The following is a 23,591-nucleotide window of genomic DNA, read 5'->3' on the forward strand; positions in this document are numbered from 1 at the left end:
GGCCTCACTTCCATTTTCTTCGTCACTATATGGCTCTGATCTATGCCACAGAGGAGATCAATAGAAGCCCTCATATCCTGCCAAACGTGACATTGGGATACAGGATGTATGACTCTTGCACCAGTGTGATGAAAGCCCTTCACGGAACAATGAGCATACTCACAAATCAAATGGAACTGGTACCAAATTACAGCTGTCGAGGGAAGGAAAGACTTGTTGGTATAATTGGAGACCTCTCATCGGCAACGTCCTATTCCATAGCTGAGCTTCTTGGAATTTATAAGTTTCCACAGGTAGGGCACAGTGATGGTTATTCATCTGTAACCTCTTGCTAGACTTTATTTCTCTTACTTCCACAGATACATTATTTGAATATGAAGCATGAGTGGCAGGTTAGCTTTAACACTGATTCCTGTGTTTCATGAAATCCACTAACACATTATATTGTCATCAGTTCAGAACTGACCATAGTCCATCGGATGAGGCAGAATTAATCCTTTAACTATAATTATGGTGTATAGTTATACATTTTTAAAAAAGTACTTATGTATCTTAATTTCTTACACTGTAAGCCGCAGGGTGGCAGGCCAAAGGTTCTTACAGAGTGAAGAAAGTGACATGACTTGCTTCAATGGCGTCACTGGGGGGATGTAGGCTACACTGGGTGACATCCCTCACAGGGGGACAACATGGCCGCCAACTACACCTCTATACCCCCCTAGTGAAGGCACTGTATAGGCTGCACCTTTGAGCAATATGGTTGTATAAAGTGATGTCACATCTAATGTTACAACTCTGTAGCTGTCAAGCCATGTGATTGAATCTAAGTGCTGGATTACATGAGTTGTGTCTTTAATGTAAGATCCTAGAGTTGAAGCCAGCAGTTGTAGATGTGCATCAATGTATGCTGATATTATCTCTGCCAATCTCTCAGCCTGCCACCCTGACACAGATAAATGCCACAAATCTGCCCACATGCCAAACTTTATTGCTGCACTTGATTGCACCCATGTGGCATAGTCCGCGGCCTAGACATCCGAAGAGGCATAGTGCAACAAGAATGGGCACGTTAAGTGCAATACTGACCTAACAAGAACACACAGCAGCGCCTGCTTCCTTGTATCCACCCACAATGCTATGGTCCTCTATAACAGCACCTTGCCTGCATACATTGACAGCTCCAGACAGCAATGGACATAGATGCTGGTTGAGTACAAGTTCCATCACACAATACTATCACGCAGCAACCGTTGAGTGTGATGGGGAGGGGTGCACATCACTTCTACTGATCAATGCACGCCCTGTCAAAGCTCCTTACATGCAGGACCTGCCCTCTCACCCGCTCATGACAACCACCAACCCACATGACTAGGCCCAGCAGGACAGCAATTCATAATGCCCTAACAAGTAATGACTTCACAAACAGAAGACTACAGGAACCACAGTGCAAAGGGCACACATGCCTACACAGACAGTGCAACAGTTCAACACTGCACAATGACAAGGCAAGACTGCCAGACACTGTTGGCATGTACATGCAAACCAAGTGAAACCATTGTGGCAGGGATGCACAAACATGCTCAAGAACAACAAATAACCCAGCAGGACACAACTTGACAGCACAGCACAAAACAGGCCCAACACAGACAACATGCACATTTGATATCCTATCATAGGACATGTCCGGAATAACTTGTGAGCTGCGTGCATAGTGCTCTACGTGACTATGCACACGTACCCCTGTATTATATCACATATCAATGAATAAATGGCAATGAAAATCATGCATCACAAATTCAGCATAAATGCATCAAGAGAGGGAGGCTAGCTCAGGGGCAACGGGCTCACCTTGGAAGCAAGATGATGCAGTGCAACACAGGTTCGATCTCCGGGTCCGCGCTTAGAAACCTCTGGGTATTAAGCACGTTATATATAACCAATTACAATTACAAGAGATTCCTTCAATAAGACATGTTATATGATACACATCCTCAACGCGCTGTGGCTGACATATGTGTCCTCTGCTCTTGCATATGACTGGTTACCCCCAGCTCCCATGGATGATGACACATGTACGCAATCCACGTATGCCACACTAGGTGGCTTATAATGAGCTCTGCGTTGAGTAGACCTTTGGCCTGCCTCTGGGCACACTTCCGGTTCCTGTACCATACCAGGTGGGCCAGAGAAGGCTGACCAGATCATTTTTGCTTATGCCATGTTGCACGACATTTGTTTCAGGTGAAATGTCCCCCTGCCCGCTGATCTGGACATGCCACCCCCAGCAGACAATGATGCACTGCCTACAGACGCAGTGCTGCTTTACATTGAGTATGAGGAAGCCAGGGACAGACGTCTGGTATCATTTTTTCTACATGCATTATGTTCATAAGCATAGCATTTTTTAATGTACCCATATTTAGAGCATATCACCTCCATGCAAACATTATTATCCTCTCATTTATGATAGTGAACATTGTTTTTATTATCAGCAGTGGTATCCAACACCCATGCTACCCACCTCCCAAATCCACAACACAGAGGCCACTAACTGCCCCAATCCCCAACACCTGTCCCACCCTCCTCCACAATCCCCAACTCCCATGACACACACGTCCCTTATGCCCAGTAGAATAGTGTTGTAACATGTCACTTTCATGGCCTCTTGCACTTACCAGACTGCTCGGTCACTATATGGCCCATATTGCGCAATGAGCGACATCTTGGGGTACCAAGCAATGACCCCTCCATGGGGGTGGCGGACGTGGAAGGCTCAGATTCCTGGCTATATTATGATATGGTAGGTTATTTCTAACACGCTTCATACCCAGAGGTTTCTAAGCGCGGACCCGGGGATCGAACCAGTGTTGCTCTGTGTCGTCTTGCTTCCAAGGCGAGCACGTTACCACTGAGCTATCCTCCCGAAACAAAGGAGGAGCATACTTGGATTCAGTGAATGCCATTATGCCCTCTGTGTGCTTTCTCATCCTCTGGCCCACAGATGTGATGACAGCATTCATCATGGACAGCTGCCGGCACTGGTGGTGCAAGGACCTGGCAATCCTCTTTTCCGATCCCAGGACACTATCCCTCATGGCCTGAAGGTGCTACACCTGCAATACTGCAAGTTTCTCTATAGTGAACACTGGTGCTGCTCTCTGGTGTCCAGCCTCACCAAGATTGCTGTAGCACAGACTGTGGACTTTGTAGAGTGCCATGGCTGAAGCAGAGTGACCTGAAGCCAGTGTCATCCTCCTCATCTTCTTGAGTGGCATCAGTCCCTTGGTCTGGCTCTGCCTGGTGTTGGTAGTGTCTGGCTGCCAGAGGTGACGAGGGACTGTCGGGGCAGATGGGTGGGTACAGGTGTGACAGTGGCACCACATTGCTCCTCACCAGGGCCGGCTGCTGTGTGTTCTGCACCTGCAGCTGCATGTGCAGTCCCTTCTGTGCTATCTTCAGTGCTGGTGGAGGGGAGCACCGGGCACACCTATGGGGACAGTGGCTGTCTCCACCCTTTGAACGTCTGACTTGGGTCTGGTATGATGTGGCTTTGGTGCCTGCCTACTGCTCTTCCTCCCGCTACTCCCATGGCTGGGCTCTGCTGGGGGAGGGGGGGGTGGATGCACAGCCAGCTGTGGAGGTCTACTGGGTAGTGGCGGGCTGACTGAAAACCTATTGGGTGGATATTGACATGCTGTCAGTCATCATGGATACAAGTAAGTGGGCTAGCAAGACACTCATGGAACATGAAGCATGGTCATTTTACACATATTTTTTCGGATGGGCAGGGTCAGTTGCAGGCCAATAAGTACAGCTAATGTAAGTTGGGGATAGTGTCTGCTGATGTTCTACATGGCACATGCATGGGCACATTGCCTGTTGGCCTGCCAATATGGCTTTCTGTCGTGGTGGTGCAGTGGGTTCACTTTGCAACAGGGACTTTCAAAGCACTCATCATTCCATGGCTTCACATGCACATTTCGCCTACTTTGCATGTGTATTCCTACATTGTCCCACCTTCACTTGCACATGCATGTAGTCTCTCTGCCATTCTACAGATTGCCATGCGGTTGCCCATTCCCCTTGACCATTGAGCTCATGTATGCTGTGGGATGCTGGCTTTTGCCCAGGGGATTCACATGGGAGTGGGAACCTAAAGACTCACTGGCATCTCCATGCTTGCTTGCTGCCACTTCAGCCCTGCCAATCCCCCCCAATCCCATCCATGTGGAGGATTGAGCTGCCCTTCTCTTTGTGTGGAGCCATGGCATCTCCTGTGGCAGATGTCTCACATCTGTGATTGGCGATGAGGCTGCAGAGCCTGGCCTTCAGATCATTCCACCTTTTGTGGCAACTTCATTGTCCCATGGAACAATGCCCATTTCCACGACCTTGTCCCTTATGGTCGCAGAGATGTCAGTCTTCTTCTGGCCAGGATTCCTCCGATGTCTGCTTCCATACAGCTCACCTGCATGGACGACATCATCATCCATCAGCACCTGCAATTTAGATTCACTAAATGTGAGCTTCCCCAGTCTCATCTTTGGCACCTTTTTGTTCCCCTTTTCCTGGGACATGTTCCTGTCAACTCGTTCCTCCAGATGGCAACAGGAAATGGGAGATTCACTGTAGATTGGATTTTTTAAATTGGCGACGGCAGGCTTCCGGTTCTGGTGATGACGCTATTTCCGCCAGCGGTAATTCCACTGACTGTAATTCTACCAGTGCAATGAATGAGGCAGCAGTAAAGGTAATTCTGTCAATGCCAGGTGGATTTATCATCCAAAACTCATTTAAAGCAGTAATTCCGATGGACAGAATTACTGTTACCACCAACATTTTGTGCGCGACACCTTTTGAAACAGCGGTAATTCCGCCAAACACCACAGAGGTAACCGTAATTCAGAGCCCAAATCCTAAAGAAGGGCCTATGTCTCTCATTGTTGAGCGCTTTGGTGAGGTCTGTCTTTGGTCAGCAAATGCATGTTTAAAGTGACACATGGATTCTTCTTTAAGGAATATGTGCATACAATTAAACCCACGTTTCATTAAGTTGCAAAATCCTAGCTAAAGCAATGCAGGAGGGGGACGAGTGTCGCCTTATTAACACAGGCCAATGCTGTTGGCCTTTGCACAGCAGAATAAAAAGAAAGCCAGGGAACCCGAAACTCTGAATAACCACTTTTTAAAATCTGAGTCATAGGGGACCAATCAAGATGTGGTGACCCATTTAAATTGTAAGGTTTGAAAGGTCCCAATGTCAACCCTGAAGGGATGCTCCTCACGTTACCAGATGCGGCCCTCTCACAGTGTGCACACAAGTCACCCTATGAATACCTCTGTGACAAACTTCATAACAGACGTTTCTCAAGAATTGTAGCTGCAGAATTAAGGTAAGAAGGTTATGGCGTGCACATTTCTGCAGCAGGTTGTCCCATTTATTTAAATGATCCCTACCAAAAACAAGCTCTCAGAACACTCCCTATAGGGGATTTAGTTCTCGGGGTGTACCCCTGAGAGTAGTCTCACTTGTGGTTATATTGCCCAAAGTGTTGCTTAAAATATAACACTAGTGATCATTTATATGTTGCACATAACCGAGGCATTGATTTATTGGCTCACTCATGGCAAAACCACTTGACAACCATTTCCCCTTGTAACTTTCTGTGTTCTGATTAAAGCACCTCCATGGTAACTTCTAATCCATATCTTCTATTCCCTGGCATGTGCACCTTCCTTGCTTCTGCCAATTGGTCTCCTCTCTCCATGCTTAAGCACTTGTACATTCTGAGAGTCTGCAGATCTGTGCCCTTCATCTATGTTGGGTCTATGTGTATTTGCCCATGCTTCTCCAGTATGAGTGCTAGAGCACGTATACCTTTATGATGGCTCCCAGCTGGCAAACAGTATCTATGCTAGAGGACCGGCCTTGTGGCTTCTAAGCTCACAACTCAAAGTATAATCTCTTTCCTCATGAGTTGTAATCCAATTTCTGGGTCTCCACTAGGTTAAGTGAACCATTTTCGTATGGCTGCTGATCTGTTTCCTGCTGTTGCACCACAGCCTGTATTCCTTTCTTATGGCAGCTATTGCTAACATATGTGTGGAGCACAAATACCCTCAGTACAGACTGCTAATGTACAAACAACAAAAGAAGCAGTAGATGTATTCACAGTAGTTCCCATGCTAACTTTGGTCCTTGCCAGGGGAGAAGATACAACTATGAGTTGTGAGTGGGACGAAAGGAGAGAAGGAAGAAGGCAAACAGTACGTAGATCTTTCTTCGATTCGGGGGGTTTGTCTACACCTGTCGTCTTTAAAAGTATTAAGAGGTTTAAAACATTAATTTCTTCCAGAACACAGAAAAAATGGGCTTTAAAATGGACCCTTTCGACATATTTTTTCAAAACTTTCTTAATGGAGGAACCATAACAAAAGCCACTTGGAGAAGTTCAGCTTGCAAGCTATACTTGCCCCGGGCAATATGGGGCCACTTTAAGAACATATTCCAGAGTAACTTTTGGTTCCCAAGTCCACCCTTGGAGAGAGAGTGGAGGTACAGGCCAACTATATCACACTAGCACAATGGATTTGCTGTTCATATTCCTTTGAGATTTCATGTACCCCAGTTTTAGTTTAAACTAATCCCTGGGCCTGTTCACATTTTGACATAACACCCTTTAAATGTAACCTGGTCCCCGAATGTCTTGTTGATTCCTTGGCCATGAACATTAGCTGAGTGAAAACTCATATATTTTCTTTTTATTGTGCATTTAGTCACATAAAGAGAGAAAATGACTTTTTTATCCATTTCATCATTTCGAGAAGTACAAAAGAGTCCACAATAGGAAAATAGTTGTCAAAAAGAAAATCATGTACCATTAATCAATAAAGACAGATACAATTCTAAGATACAGTTGTCAGTGTATAACAAGGAAAATACTATTAACACAATATAGAAATAGCTGAAACTAGTTTAGAAATGAATAACGCTTCCATTGACAACCACAACATTCAAAAACAGAAAAGAAAACTTGGGACATGACATCAGCATTTCAAACACAATCATAAATTACTCTTGATACAATTGAACTCATTCGGAAGTTTTAACAATGCAATTTCTTTTGCCGCAGACAACCTTAGCCAAACATCTTGCGTAGTAATGTGTGAGATATCATGCACAAAGTTTGCAAAATATTTCTGCCTCATTGCTAGCGTGGAGAAACAAATTAACTAAATGTGTTTCAGGTCTTGTATAATCCACATAAATTGCAGGCACTGGCTGAAAGATATATTTTGAGCCATATACTGTTTGTCCCATTGGTCTGCATTAGGTTTAGACAAAACTCTTGCTGCCAAGATGGATTGGAAATATTCTGATATATGTGAGGACATATGAACAAGGCTTTTCACACAAGGGAAACAATTCAATGCTTTTTAGATTGGTTAAAGACGTTGTGGTTTTAATCCATTCATACCTCATTAGTAAGAGCTTGGCTTAGTTGCGGTCCTATATCAGAATCAGTTGTGTACACTCACATTGTGCAAGTATCTTTTCTGCATCTTCTAGAAGGTCAAATAGGAAGGAATTGGAGCCTGTGTTAGTGAGATCATGTATTTCTAGATAGAGCGACTTGTCAGGAGGAGCCAGAATCAGTCTATAAACTGCTAACACTTTCTAACAGTAATGAGAACATAGCAAGTGTAAACCAAGTTAGAACCAAGACAGGCAGCGATTGTGGGAGAGTTAGAGTTTGCGTCCACAGTCGCACTTCTAGGCGATCAAAGTTGACTTTGCATGTATATGGGGTGCATTCCATTCGATATAGAAGAAAGGGAATGATTTTACTCTCGTATAGATTTATTAACAGCATCATTGAGAATCGACAGTACCAGCCTAGCATTTTTTTTAGTTGACACAATTATTGGTGTAATTTACACTGCAGGTCTGATGTTAAGGCGTGCAATGATGTTTTAGCTCTCAGAATGAAACCAAGTATTTTATATTTTTGACTGTTTGAACTTCCAGTTTGTCAATTCTCTACAAAGGTTTTATTTTTTCTGTTTAGCGGAGACCCATAGACAATAATGTTGGATTTGGTAGGGTTGATTATCTAATCATTGGTCTTGGCGTATGATTCTAACGCTGCAATAAGATGAGTTAACCCTAGAGAGGTGTTGTCTATAAGGGCTATGTCATCAGTGCGTAGGAGAACATGTGAATCTAAGATTTTCCAATCACAGGTGAGGCAAAAGTGTGTTTTAGTAGGCTTGGGGCATAATCGGCAAGATATAGATTAAATAGAAGCTCTGCCAGAATACACCCTTGCCTGATGCCAATATCCACGGCTATAGTGGTGGAAAGCACACCATGTAGATTCAATATAACTTCTATGCAGGTTTGCGCATGAAGAGCGATAATTATTTGCAATAAGCCCGGTGAAATGTTCCAAGCTTGCAATTTTTTCCATAGTTTACTTCTGTTGGCTAGTTCAAAAGCCGTAGACAGATCAAACAGGGCTACATAGGTGGGACGAGAGTGCTTTGTTTTTACTTTGAGCTTGAAGAGTACTGAGGGTAAACCATTCAGGATTGCTGAGAGCCCTTTTATGAAATCCTACTTGATGTTTGGATAGGATGTGGTGGCTAGCTTCTCATTTTTCCAGGTCCTGTAGGACCAAGCGTGTGAGAATCTTAGAATCACAACCCATTAAAGCGATTGAACGATAGTTTGCAGGATCAAGTTTATCACCTGTTTTATGACGAAGAATAATTTTCTCCAGGACGTGAATTTTTTTTGGGTTTCTATGATTTTTCTAAAAAGAGTGGTAAAGATTGTGGCCCAGGTCAAATGGTTGGATCTAAACATCTCATTGGTTAGAAATTCGGTCCAGCTGCTCGTGACTTTGAGCATGACAAGATTAAACTTAAAACATCACTTTCCTCTATGTGTAAGGTCCATTCCGTGTTGTTATCTATGAAAGAATCACTGGAGATGTGTGTGGTCTTTTGTTCATTAAAGTACGCTTCCCATATAGCGGCAGACATAATGTTTGTTTGACGGGCAGTTTGTAAGGTGTGTTGATTGTTTATTAAGCCCCAGAAATGTTTTGGTTGTAATGGCAGTATTGGCCTGCCATCGAGGGGCTTATAGCCATTAGTACCCCAGCCGGTTAGACCAGGGTACTAATAGCATTTTTTTCTGTTCTCAAACGCTGCCGCATTTCGGAACAGAAAAAAAAGTCTAATAAAATGACCACTGGGAAAGGGAAAACATAGTTTGTTTTCTATTTCCATGGCGGCCATCGGGAGCGGACGCGCTGGGAAGAGAAGTGTTCCCAGCACGTTCGCTATCGAGAAAAGATGAAAAAAAAGACAGTAAGTGGGGTTGGGAGGGTGGGGAGGGTTATAGTTGGAGGGGTGGGGGGTGTAGTAAAAAAAAATACCTGAGTCCCCGGCGGGGGACAAAGGCAGCCTCCAGCCTTGGGGAGGCTCGGAGTGGGGATTGCCTCATTTTGAGCCTCTTCATTGGCTAATGGGCTGCCACGCCCCCCGGCAGGAACAAACGCAGGCACATAGGTGCGTCCACAGGATTACACCTTGGTATGGCTCGGAAACTAGCCAATCACGTTACGTGTATCTCGTGGACAAACCCACGCCGGGTACTAATGTGTATTAAGTCCCAGAAATGTTTTGTTTGTAATGGCAAAAGTTTCTCTAGCATATTTTGCCCATTTTTAATATGTCACAATTGTCTATGCCTATATCACCAATGTTTATATGCATTTTGCAATTTACATTTCTCAACAATGAAAGTAGATTGCGCAAAATGCATAACTTTTAGCTCACAGATACTTTTTTTTTTTAGACGTTTCTTATGCAAGTGAGTTACTTCATCAAAGGTGTTTATGTGAGATTTTATAGGCAAGTTCCTATAAGATTGAGGGGGTTTAACTCCCATATGAATTCTACAAAGCTGCCAGGGCAGCTAAGCCTTTGGAACTCTTTGTCCTACCCATAATTAACTAGATGTTGCAGTTTTGTATTTAGCAAGTGACCCCTGTTTTGAAAGTACAACATGCAAGTTCCTTGTGAGTTCATCTGCACTCTATGATAGTAGTTATTTGCAATTTCATGGTTTACTTTATGAAAGGACACCTGAAGTGAGTTGTGATCGCTTTGAGAAAGTGGGCCGACTTAACACTCTTGACATAGATGGAATAAGTCAGTGGATACTATGATGTAGTGTATCACAGACAAACGTTTGCCATTTATCCAGGTTACTGCTGGTGGATAGTCAGAGTTAACGTTACCATTCAAGATATAGAGATTCCAGAACAAAAATAGCTGTTCCCATAGTTCACCATTGTTGTTACTAATTATTGATTGAGAGAAACGCCTAGCTTCAGATGAACATGTGGCATTAAAGTCACCACCAATTAATATGAAATCATTAAGGATGGTAGAGAACTATTCAAGAAACACTGGTGGCTGGTTTAAAATATACATGTATCAACAACAACCCTCTTGTCACTTCACCACATTTGAAATTACAACATGTCCAAGAATTCCCTGTTTATCATTACTTAAGCATTGAACATCACAAAATCTTGAGTTGCGGACTACTGTCAAAAGACCACCAGAGGGATGACATCTCTTCAGACAGGCTGCATGTTGAGGAACTATAGTGAAACCATCTAGACTGAGTGGAGAGGTCAGCCAGGTTTCCTGCAGGAGAACTACATCAAATTCTTTAAAGAGAGTTTCAGTATTCACCTTATGTTGGAATGATAATGGACCACAGGTGTTCCAGCTCATTGGGTAAGAGTAGTATCAGTCTACAGAGGATGATTAGAAGCGGTATTGCATGAAAAAAGACTTGGGTTATAATGTCTGGCAGCAGGGACAGTAAGTGGGAATTGCCCTTATTTGCATGGACTTCACTGATTCCTTGTGATAAAATAGCTGTGAGTTCTAGTAGCTGTTGACTTGGTGGATTCATTGTTTTAGCAGTGTTTAGATTGTTCAATATCAACCCTTGAGGGGCGATATGTGTTAACTTAGGTTTTGGCAAAAATTGCAACCCCAATGTTTTTAAAGTCTGTGGCACATGAAAGTAGGGTCTAAGCGCCTTCGGAAGATTTCAAATTAAGTTCAACAATATGTGTTGTTTTGTCACAAGGGAAAGAAAGGAAGTGTATATTATTGGAGGAAAAAGATAGAGATGGGGTATTATTTTCGTATACAACAACATGTTGCTTCTGTTCACCGTTTGTTGTCCTTTTTTTCTGGTTGATCAATTGAAACCACACTTTTGGTGCTGCAAAGGGTTTGTTGAAAAAGTGTGTTTAGGAACAAACTCTGCATCGAATCCGGAGGAAGATGTTGACGGTGGTGTCTCTAATGTAGATGTTAATTCAGTTAAATGAGAAGTGGAGCTTTTCACTGTAGTTGGTTTTGAGGTAACATCTGGAGACTTATTTTAACCCTTCTTACAAAAAAAATTTAACCTTGGATGGTTCATCTGTTTGAAAACCGGTGTGGTTTTTTGTTGGTTCAGCGACTGGGGATTCATTCATTATCAATGGGAGGAATAAGAGTCACTGATCACAGAGGTTGGGTAGTGGCTTTCACTGATGCTTCCAACGGTGCATCTTTTTGCATTTTGATTTTTTATCACTTATTTTTGTCACCTTATACAAAAGCTTAGAAAAAGTTCCTTTTGCCCGCTTTGTTTTGCTTTCTGCTTTATAAACTGCCAGCGGGTTGTTCCGAGATGTTTTTTTCCATTAACTTTTTATGAATTGATCTGTTTACTTTGTTTTTACTTTTTTTTGCAGAGACATTGTTTAGCAGATTTTGCAATTCTGCCTCTTCATCTCCGATTGGTAGAATTATGACCGTGTCTGAGGTATTAGCTCAACACTTTGTATTTATTGATTTGTTTTGAGGTGGTGGCAAAGAACTTTGATCGGGGCGACCTGAGCCAGATGTTGTGATAGGTTCATGATCTTCAACAATCTGCACAAGTCACATGTATTCCTCTAGAGGAGTGTTGCCAAGATCATACGGCTCTGTTATTATTAACATTTTGATGTCTGACCACATGACCTTGTTATGATTTTTCAGCTGAGTAAAATCCTTAAGGTTGAGGAAGAAAGTCATGTGATTTTTGACATTCTGCTCTAAGTGTGTCAAAAATTCTTTGAATTGAGTGGGAACAGCATTATTCATACCAACTAAGCTGGACTCGCAATTGTTGACCTCTTTGGGCACTCGCATGACATTACCAGCATTCGTATGAACCTCATCCTGGATTCGAACACATTAACCAAAGAATTTTTAAAAAAAGTCAAGACTGAAAGAGTAGGATCTTGACCTCTCTCAATGTTTGCATTTATAGTTTTTTTTCCATGAGTTTGTCACTGGTAAGGATAATGTCACAGCCACTTCTGTAAGGAGATCTCAGAGCTTGGGTGGAATGGGAGCTTGTTGTTGAAATGAACTCACAGTGAGATCTTACATCATTCTCATGGCATTGAGATAAATCATCTTCCATTAGGTCAAGTGTTTGAATTAAGTTATTCTGACGGTTATTTAACGAAATAGAGCTGGATTGAGATTTGTTTGCTTCTAAGAAAGTTGCACTGTGGGTTTGGTTGTAAGGAATCGGATGCCCATCCAAATTTCTCCAAGGCATTTAGACTCTGGTATCTGAGCAAGGCCCTCTACGTGGCGTTTCATGGTGGAAGTAGAAACAGTATATTCTAAATTAGAAACAAGCGCATTTTTTACCAATTGGGAAGAGGTGGCTGGTATGCATGATTGATCCTTGATTGGAAGTATAATGCAAGGCAGCGCACACAATTGTCCTGGATTTTTAACAGACTAGTGAGTATTAGGATCAAAGGCATGTACAGGACTTGAAGCTCCGGGAACAATGGGTTGAGTAATGTCATTACTGGATATTATAGAGGAGTTGTACATTTTGTATTGCGTTGGTTCTGGCAATTGAAAGACACTCTGAACCTTTCGTATGGATGGACTCTGGCACGGAGGGTTATAATGTGAAGCAACTGTGCATGTGAAAATAGAACTTGGAAGACCTGCTCCTGTATCAAATGGAGAATATTGAATTTACCGACTCAGATTTTGTTTTGTTTTAATATTACAATCACAGGCTCAAAGGCGAGATCACCGGCAGTCACCCCTCATTGCTGAAAGAGAGATGAGCACTGGAGGTTTCGCTCGTAGAGCATGGGGCTCAAAGGCTATCAGCCTGCAGTCACCCTGAACGCAGTTAAGAAAGTCAGTGGCCCTTATCAGGAGGTTGGAGGTAACCATGCCGCTTTTAGCGGCATGGTTGCATCCTTACTGCAATCCGGGCCCGGGTCCCTCGAACGAGGACTTACCGGGCCATCGCAACCTTGGCGGACCCGGTAATTCCCCGTCCAAGGAACCCAGCCCCGGTCCATCCCCATTCCCATTCGAGCCCCATAGGGCTCAATGGGAATGGGGATGGAGCTAACAACGGGCCCGTTAATGACGGGCCCGTTGTTAGCTCCCTGGAGTCCTCGCGGGACCCGGTATGGAGGCCTGGTTTTTCCAGGCACCCATTGCAGGTCCCGCGAAGAGACCTCATAGTAGGGCAGAATGGGTTTACCGGCACCTTTACCGGTGCCGGTAAACCCATTCCGCCAACCTTGTGATGAGGGCCAGTGTCGTTTGAAGCAATTGTTTTGAAGCAATTATTACAATAGGTTTCAGGTGTTGAAAAAATGTTTCCTTGTGTTACGTGCGTTGGGGCTCAAAGGTTTTCAGCATGCAGTCACCCCAAAAGTGGCTAAGAAAGCAAGCAGTGTTTGGAAGCAATTGTTTTGAAGCACTTATTACAATGAGTTTCATGTGGTGAAAAACATTTTCTTTCCATTACATGCGTTGGGACTCAATGGCTATCAGCCTGCATTCACCCCGAACGTGGCTAAGAAAGTCAAAACTCATTCTATTTCTTGTATATTCTGGACTGAAATGTGACTTGTCGAGTCCAGTGTAAATGCTTAGGTATATCACTTTATTGAACCCACAGGCTGTGGCAAGCTCTTGTGAGTATACTATTATGGCTAAAGTGATTCTCCAACTATGATCCGCCTGTATATACTCTGTTGCCAATTTTAATGTAATGGTCTTCTTTTCCCCCTTCTTATTTTCTTGGCTATAGATCAGTTTTGGGGCTGTAAACCCTGATTTTAGCGACAAAATGAAATTTCCAACCTTTTATCGGATGGTTCCAAATGAACTCTCTCAGTTTGATGGAATCGCTCAGTTATTAAAATATTTTGGCTGGAGCTGGGTTGGGATTCTGACCTCTGAGGATGACATCGGCGAGCGGGCTCAGCAAGAACTGATGAAGAGGATTACTGGGATTGGAGGATGTGTTGCCTTTTCTTTCATGCTACCCACTGATGTGTCTGAATATGGACTAATAAAGGCGGACAAACTCATGGACCTTATCAGGAAGTCGAGTGCTAAAGTTGTTGTTGTGTGCAGCAGCGCAGTATCCATTGCACAATATTTGATGAGCATATATTGGAAGGGAATACCTCATCAAATTTGGATAGGATCATCAATCATGTCATTTGTTTCAAGCCTTGGTTTTAGGGATGCCTTGGAAGTGATGAACGGAACACTGATATTTTCAATAAAAAAAGGAGAAATCCCTGGTTTTTCGGATTTCCTCAATGATGTTAATCCATCAACATTTCCAGATGATGCTGGTCTAGAGACCCTATGGCAAGGCATTTTTCTTTGTAAATTGAAGGGAAGGAATCACGGATCTTCAACATACAATTATAGATATTGTTCAGGGAACGAGAGTTTGCAAAGTGTGGACTCATCGATCTATGATGTCTCTAACTTTAGATTCACTTACAGTGTTTACACGGCTGTCTACGCATTTGCTCATGCGTTGCAGGATATGCTCTCATCTGGTTCCATATCAGGAACGGCAAGCACAGTGTGGAGATTAAAGGAGGGAAACAAGCACTGGAAGGTACGATTTTGTCCTTTTTAGAAGGTAGGCAGTGCATCATAAACTGTAATGGTTTTGTTGGCAGTAAACATGCCGGGCACTGCCCTGACACATGGATTCTAACTATGAATGTCTCATACAAGCAATGAAGATCTACAGTATCTTAGATTCTAATATGGGAATGGTGAAAGGTAGAGGAGAAGCATCTAAGAATATTGCAATGTAATGTAAAGTGGTCTTATATAGCACGCTTCGGCCAGTAATGTTCAGCCTGCAGTGCATGGCTCTGTAAGCAGTCAGGATGTGTTAGGTAGTGGAATGGCAGATGCAGAAACCCATGGTGTTGATAGATGCAGGTCATGAGTACCAATTTGAACATCTCTGTATTCTGTGTGGTGTGATGTGCAGAATTGACATCATAACTATTGTCTAGAAAGGAAAAGCAGTTTAAAAAACTGTTAATATTATTATCAGCCCAGCATCAATAGTCTGTATAAGGAGTTCATTACATTCATTGCTTTCTATGTATATTTCTTTGTTTTGACAACATATTAAAGTCTAACCCAGAGCTGCATTTGATGCTTTACGTTTTCAATAACGTTTGTCGTTATTTACCAATTTCTTTTAGCAGCATTGACATGTTTGCCATTTGCCATTTGACCACTTCAAATGGAATCGTAGTTCAAATAACTGATTGGATGAAAGCAGAAACCAGACGGTCTCAATTTAAAGATGCATTGTTCCTAGTCTTCTTGCTTTGTTTGCTTTCCAGGACTTGTACTTAAGGCCTGTAGACTGAGGGAGTATTCATTACTGCAGTACTGACCAGCCTCAAGTTATTCCCCAGAAAAGCAAATACACAGATCAAGGCAAGCCGCTGATGTCTCTGGCTATAAATGACAAGACAGAGGAAATCAAGTAGTTCAAAATGCTTACGTTCAAAATGTACTTTAAGGTAGGGAATGGAGTGACAACCATTTTTTGGGCTCAAGGTAAAAAAAGTCAGAATCTGGAAAACCCTTTACGAGGAACTCTTGTCCATTAGCAACACTTCCTTCGTTTTTTGTAGTGCTTTGGCAGTGTTGAGTAAGTCTGCATACCACTTTACCAGTGGCTTGAGTCATGGTTTGACATGGTGAGTAACTCGACTGGATTCAAGCACATATGCTTGTAGTACTCTTCACTGGCTGCTTGACAATCTCAACAGTGTTCAGTTGAAGGCAGCAGCACTGCCAGTTGTCTTGATTAAATCGCTCAGCACGTGGCTTAAAACAGTGATTTGATGTTGATGATTTGCTGAGGTGAGTTAGTCTCCAATATGTGGAGATCAGTGGTGAGTTGTTCTCACTTGGCAGTTTGATAGAATCTCTGATCTGCTCGAAGCAGCGAAGAGTAGTTAAAATTCAGGTGATGAGAAGCCTGTTTGCATCAGCAGCCGTATGGTAGTGCTAGCTCAGCTCAGTTGACCAGTACCCCCTGTCCCTGGCGTATGCATGTGATGCCTGTCTCTCGTATTTCACTGTCCTCCGTTGTATGCATGTGATGCCTGTATTCCTGCCACTCGTTTTTTGCTGTCCCCCCTGTTGTATGCATGTGATGCCTGTATGCCTGCCTCTGCATTTCGCCGTCCCACCTCCCCCTGTTGCATGCATGTGATGCCTGTATGCCTGCCTCTGCATTTCGCCGTCCCACCTCCCCCTGTTGTATGATGTGATGCCTGTATGCCTGCCTCTGCATTTCGCCGTCCCACCTCCCCCTGTTGTATGCATGTGATGCCTGTATGCCTGCCTCTGCATTTCTCCGTCCCACCTCCCCCTGTTGTATACATGTGATGCCTGTATGCCTGCCTCTGCATTTCGCCGTCCCACCTCCCCCTGTTGTATGCATGTGATGCCTGTATGCCTGCCTCTGCATTTCACCGTCCCACCTCCCCCTGTTGTATGCATGTGATGCCTGTATGCCTGCCTCTGCATTTCTCTGTCTCCCTACCCCTGTTGTATGCATGGTGTCTGTATGCCTGCATATGCATTTCACCGTTCCCCCTTCCCCTGTTGTATGCATGTGATGCCTGTATGCCTGCCTCTGCATTTCGCTGTCCCCCCGTTATATGCATGCAATGCCTGTATGCCAGCCTCTACATTTCGCTCCCCTCCTCCCCCCGGTTGTATGAATTTAATTGCCTGTATGTTTGAATCCTTTCATCTGCTGTCCCCTCTCCCCTGCTAGCCCCCCTACATCAATCAAGCCCTCCCTGCCATTGTGGGAGTTTGTATTGACACATGTTGGTGACACCTTACTGCCTCTGTTGCTGATGCTTTGATTTGACTGCTTGGACTTATGTGACTCATGTTGGTCCACCCATCTCGAATCTCATTGTTCTCATGCTGGATTTCCTTTAACATCACACTCTTGCAACATTATGTGTTCAGTATTTACCTTTGCAACTTGATGTGCTCTCCACTTGCTTTTCCGCAACTATAACACTGCATTTCGCTGGCTTGCCTCTTCTTCTTTTTCACCACACTCACTGCTTCTCGGTCTTCTCTCCCTCCCCCTTTCTTTTTCCCTCTCCCCCTCCCCTTACTATATTCTTTGCACTTACTCTATCAGAAATGTCGTCAGACCTAATACGATAGTACCTTGTTTGTTTCCTCCCCCTCCCGCACTTGTTTGTTCCTCTCCCTGCCCCTCCAGCACTACCTGAATTGTGGTCAGGCCTAGTACGATAGTCACTTGTGTTGTCCCTCTCCTCCTCTTCCTCCCTTCGCCCCTCACCTCTTGTCTATCTCCGGCTCTACCAGACATGTTGTCAGGCCTAGTACGATAGTCGCTTGTCTGGTCTCATCTCCTACCCCTCTTGCCTCCCCTCCTTATCATTGTCATAGCTCTTGCATTATCTGAAATGTCGCCAGACCTAGTATGATAGTTAATTTCACATTCTTACTGTCGCAAGGCCTTGAAAGCATGTCATTGTTTTTTCCCTTGCTCCCTCCCTTGCCAAGAAGCGCTTTGAAACACTGGCGCGTATAGGTGCCATACAAATAATCAATCTATGTGGTTCAGGTAATGTGTTCTGCAACCAGCATTGACCAAGGCAGCTCCTTTGTTCACGTGGCCTGCTGTGGCTCCTTTCACCAGGTCTCTTGAAGGCAAATGATGTGCCAGAATGTTAAAGTGCCCGTAAGCTTTACAGCAGTTACTGCTCTTGTCTACCAGATGTGGTTAGGGAAAGAGCTACCAGCTCGACTGGAAATCCTTTCTTCCCCCAATGGAAGGGACTTTACGCCATTGTAACTCCGAAAAAATATCAATGTGGGTTCTTCTGCTCCTAGATGAATATAAAAAAAAAGAAATCAGGAAATGGAAGCGTTTCTACTCCATGTATAGTCAAAACATAACAAAGGGTTGGTTCTTTTTCCAGATCTTTGTTAAAGGACTGTCATGTCAATGTAACAGATGCCCCCCCCACCCTATTGATGTGTCATACCGAGATTCCTAGGTTTGCAGGAAGTTAAAGGGGATACAACGGAAGTGAAATACGATTAGAACCACAATGGCCAAAGTCTTCTTCCTTCAGGTTTCTTGCGTAAGTGCCTCATCTCTCATCTCCTCCCCCACCTCGTCAAAGGGATCACTATACTGATTGTCTGAAATTCAAAAGAGCTCTTTTGTTTTGCAGCATCCCGTGAAGTGACAGTTCCCAACCAGACACTCTCAGGAATCTAGTTTTTCCCCCTGGGAGAGGTGTTCTATTCCCATCAAGGGTGCAATGGGTTTTCTGGGTGTGATGCATGTGTTGTGGGGACATCTTCAAAGGCATAGACCTGCAATTGATATCTCTCATCTGGAAAGCAAGAGTGGGGGAATGGCAGTAGGTCAACACGTTGGCCCTGTTTAATTTAGTCACTGTATGCATCATTATATATATCTTGTAATAAGCACATACCAGCAATGCTATGGTGGGTTTATGAAGGCTTGAAAAATATTCTGCCAACTGAAAAGTGAAAATAGAGTAAGCCATTTCTGTTACGTCATACACAACACAGCACCACCCAATAGCCATCACTGTAAGCTCAAGTCCGGTTCTGAGAGAGAAGGCCATGCATTGTCGGTATACACATTATCTCAATACAAATACCTTGCTCTACTAACTTGTCTGTAGGGCAGTAGTATTTATTCTTAACATTTTTTTCACCTCAAGACAGACAACTCTCAAGGATGAAGATAACTAAATAAATATTTCACCCCTGAATGAGAGAGTTAGTAGTTTCAATAATATAGAATATTTTTCGGACTGTTGCTCCATTAAATGAGCTAACTGGCACAGCTGGTGCCACTCCTCTAACAAAATGTATATATTGGAAGTATATGGGCCATTTGCTCTAATCAAATAATCCCCTCACCCTGAACTTTGATGAAGTAACTATGAATTATGGTAATCAAGGTATCACATAATTGCTTGAACACATTATAGTTTGCTCAGTGAGCTGGGTGACTGGAGGTCAATAAAACGGAACATCTATAAATATGTGAAAGTACCTTTGTGGGAAGGTAAAATTCCATCTGCACATTAGGAAGGGGTTTAGCTTCATTCAAATACAAAATAAAATGCGCTGTATTCTTTTTACACATGATTGGCCAGTATATCAAATGACCATCTCATCTTCTTTCGCTTCCCATTTTTGTCTTTAATTGTCGATCAAGCTCTTGGTTATTGAGCCTCTCCCCCAGTACAAGACAATACTGAAAGAATTTAGGGAGACCTAGCCTGTTTCAAAGAGCTAAGTAGGAGGTTTCAGAATAATGGAGATTTCCACCAAAGCCTAGCATTAAAAGTCTAACTTGTCTTTGCAGGAGCGACTTGGCTCCCACAGACCACCACATTACCTGGCCAGCATACGTAGGTGGGGAAAGTCCTGCCTGAAAGCTCTTGTGGTAGAAAGGTGTCAGGTACTGGATAGATCTGCTTATATGACTTAGACAGCAGATGTTGGTCTAGGTGTGCCTTATTTTGGTGTATATTGTTCCCTGCATCAGGAGCTGCAATACACTATGTACTGGCATGCATTTATTTAAGTTGTATTGGAATTCTGTACATATACTAGCTTTAAGTTGCTTTCATGCTGTAGAGGTTCCATGGCATTTATCATGGGCGTACCAGAAGACTTCTGTTTATGTCACAATTGTAACTGTCCATTGGAAGCGCACATTGTTCTCAGATGGTAGTTTTTAGCATAAAGCTATTTACATTACGCTGCATCCCACTGTGTGCGTCCGTGAACATACTCTTTTGGCGAGATACTAGACTATGATCCCAGCTTCAATACCGGATTACATTCAGAATGTACTTTTATTAAGTGTAGATTGTATAAATAAGTCTACATTTTCTAAAATGAGCAGTGTAATATTTAAGTGATAAAGACTCTCTCCTGGGGTTGGACTTTCACTATGGTTTCTTTCCCTGTGGGATCTTGGACTACAAGAGGCATATGCAGTGGTTTTGCTTCTTAGTGTGATGGTCCTTCCCACTTCTGACACCATTTGTGAAGACATCATGAAGTGGACACAGACAAAGTGGTTCAGATTTTGGCTATAAACTTTAATTAAACTTAAAACGGGGTTGGAAAAAGGCCTAACTTGCCCATGACTATATACTATTAGAAAAGGCTATAATGAGAGCATGTCAAACATTAATATATGCTTTATTTGTTACTTTAGTTAAACATGTTTAAATACGTTCAGTGAAGGCAATCTTATGAATATATAGAACCATCTTGGAATTCTAACTAAAGTTTGGGAATTTTTCTCATAATACCACATGGTTTGTACAGTCATAGCACCCTTTGAGCATGATTCCAACTAAAAATGGACTGCCTTCAAGAACAGCATTCTGCCGGTCTAACGACCCTTAGACATATCAAAGCCTGGATTGTCTCACAATAGGGATGGATGTATCTACAAGATAGTCCTGGTAAGTCAGAAATGCCACTGATGTTCCCATCATGATAGCATTCCTTAAGCCTGGGACAGTACAAGCCAGAGATGTCTTCAGTCTGATAAATAGATGACATCACGTGCAAGACGGCACCTGGTAGGCTAAACGTATGCAAATGATTGTGTTTGCTATATGAGGAGTCCATTTGTAGAGTTTTTCAGAGGGTCACAGCTGGCAGGCTGGTAGAGGATGCATGGAACACATTTTGGAATGTTGTCATTTCCAATGGATTATTTTTTGGGTATTATTTGATTTTGCTAAGCACGTTTTGGGAGGTATCTATTGTTTTATCCAGGTATATCCTTGCAGTAGATGGTTTAATAAATTGTAATACAGGGATGACTTTCTAGAGCCACTCTTGTGAGTACAATGTTTACAGTGTCATGTTTCAAATACATCTATGAGAGGTTACATTACACGGCCCGCGGTAGCGGGCGTGTAGTTATGTTTAAGTTGTAAAACCCATAGGAAGACCACTTTTTCGGCGGCTTATAACTTTGTTTGCCCGAATCTTCACCAAACTTTGCCAAAATATATGGGGCCCGCTGAATTCTTTTGGAAAGTTGGGTGAGGTTTCGTGGAGGGGGGGCAAAGTTATAGGGGGGTCCCAACATTTTTTTTCTCTCCATAGACTGAATGGGGAAATACTTTGCGCACGGCTACTGGCCGAATGGCTGGACGGATTTGAACCAAATGTGCGGCAGGAGCGGGGCTTGGTTCAGAAAGCGCGTTTTTGTGTGTTTGTTGGAAATCTGACCAGTACTTCTGTTTCAAAGAACTGAAATGTACGTCTCCAAAAATGTGTGATATCTGGCTCCACACCGCGAACCCTTTTGCCTGCTCTGCGGACAAAATCTCATTGGCTTGCAGTACAGCGTGATGTAGGCGAACATTGGACACTGCCGTTGGTTGGCTGGAGGGAAGTGTGCTGTGCGTCAACATTTTTGGGAAACACTGCCATGGTGTATCGGAGGATAGTGCTGCCCCGGAGGGGTTGTAAAACATGGTTTGCAGGATTGGGTCGGTGAAAGAGGGGATGAAAAATTAGAGGGAGTGAAAAGCAGAAAATGTGACATATTTGTTTAGGTCAAAGAAGACAGGGATTATGCGAGCAATGCAGCAATTTGCAAGTAGCTCCTCAGGCGACAACCTTCTGTGGCGACTGCATGGACGCTCCATTGGGAATGCGGAATGCATTGCAGATGATGCAAAGGAATTGACAATGTGTTGTGCTGTTGCCTTGGGGTGCCAGTGCTTATGTTGACTTTGTGGGTTTCTATTGTGTTATGGCGGTTGGGTGGGCTGTCTGTGGCGGTGGTACATTTGTGAAGTATGGTGCATGGCCAAATTGTCCCATGCATGCTTGCCCATGGTTGTGGGCAATGCCTAGGCTTTTGGATGCATGGGTGGAGGCTGTAGGCCTCCGCTTGTACCCAAGAGCCTAGGGCTTGGGCACCACCCCCGTAATGCAATGCTTCTATGCATGGGAGAGCAGTGTGGTGATTTGTGGGTAGCTCATCAGGCTATTACCTTATGTGGCGACTGCGTAGATGCTCCCTTGGGAATGGGGACTGCATTGCAGATGATGCAAAGAAATTGAGAATGGGTGACATTGCCACATGGAGGGATTTTTTCCCATCATAGTTTTGCGATCCGGACCATTCACGCAGCTACTCACATATACTTAATTGGAGGGTAGCTGCACAGGCAACTATCATTTTTTGGTGAGTGCAGGCAGACTCCATTGTGGATGGGGAGTGCATTGGAGACAATATGAGGATATTTCCAGTTGGTGTAGTATGTTGTGTTGTGCCTGCAATGCACCTACTGCCTTGTGTACATGGCTAGGGCTCTTGGACCTAACAGTCTGGCCACTGGTTGGAAGTAGGTTTGAGAATGTTGCCTTGGTTGGGTCCATTACTATACCCATACGTACCTGTAGTCAGGAAAGTTACATGGCCACATGTTCCCATGCATGGCTCTATTGCTCCTAGTGGGTGTGTCCAAGGACTAGGCTATTTGGTGCATAGGCGGAAGGCCGTAGGCCTCTGCATATACATAAGAGCCCAGGCCTTGGGCAAAACACCTGCAATGCAATGCAGCCATGTATGGGAATACAGTGATATTGTAATGTGGATGGCACACATATGTATAAATAGTGCATTCCCTTTGCCTTAGCTCATTTGGATAAGTTATTATAACCATACCTTCTGACATCCCTCAGACTTTTAAGGTACTCACGTTTGCAGATTCATTGTGAAGGACATGTTAGACTTCTTACAGCAGCAGTAGTGAGACATGCCACCATTTGCCTTTGGAATGGTGTGGACTTGAACAGAGCCTTGCTTCAGGGAGTGCATTAAGATATTGGAACGTGCATGGGCGGTATCTCAATTGCACACATATGTATAGAGTGCAGTTAATTTGCCTTTGCTAACTTCGGTAAGTTATTATAACCATACCTTGTTCCATCCCACATACTTTTAACTATGTGATTGTCCTAAGGTACTCGCCTTTGTAGAATCACTGTGGAGAACATGTTACACTTGCTACAGCAGCATTGGAGAG

General features: G+C 43.5%; 1 protein-coding gene across 1 annotated transcript in view; it reads left to right on the forward strand.

The window, feature by feature from the left end:
- The window catches only part of LOC138510663 (vomeronasal type-2 receptor 26-like), a 155,282-nt gene that overhangs the window by 4,991 nt on the left and 126,700 nt on the right, over window positions 1–23,591 (forward strand). The window contains exon 2 of the mRNA XM_069626446.1: window positions 2–293. Within this exon, the coding sequence (XP_069482547.1) occupies window positions 2–293 (292 nt within the window). The remainder of the gene's footprint in view (window position 1; window positions 294–23,591) is intronic.

This window comes from Ambystoma mexicanum, chromosome 6p (genome assembly GCF_040938575.1).
Source record: "Ambystoma mexicanum isolate Mex_15411 chromosome 6p, UKY_AmexF1_1, whole genome shotgun sequence".
In the NCBI taxonomy this organism is placed as follows: domain Eukaryota; kingdom Metazoa; phylum Chordata; class Amphibia; order Caudata; family Ambystomatidae; genus Ambystoma; species Ambystoma mexicanum.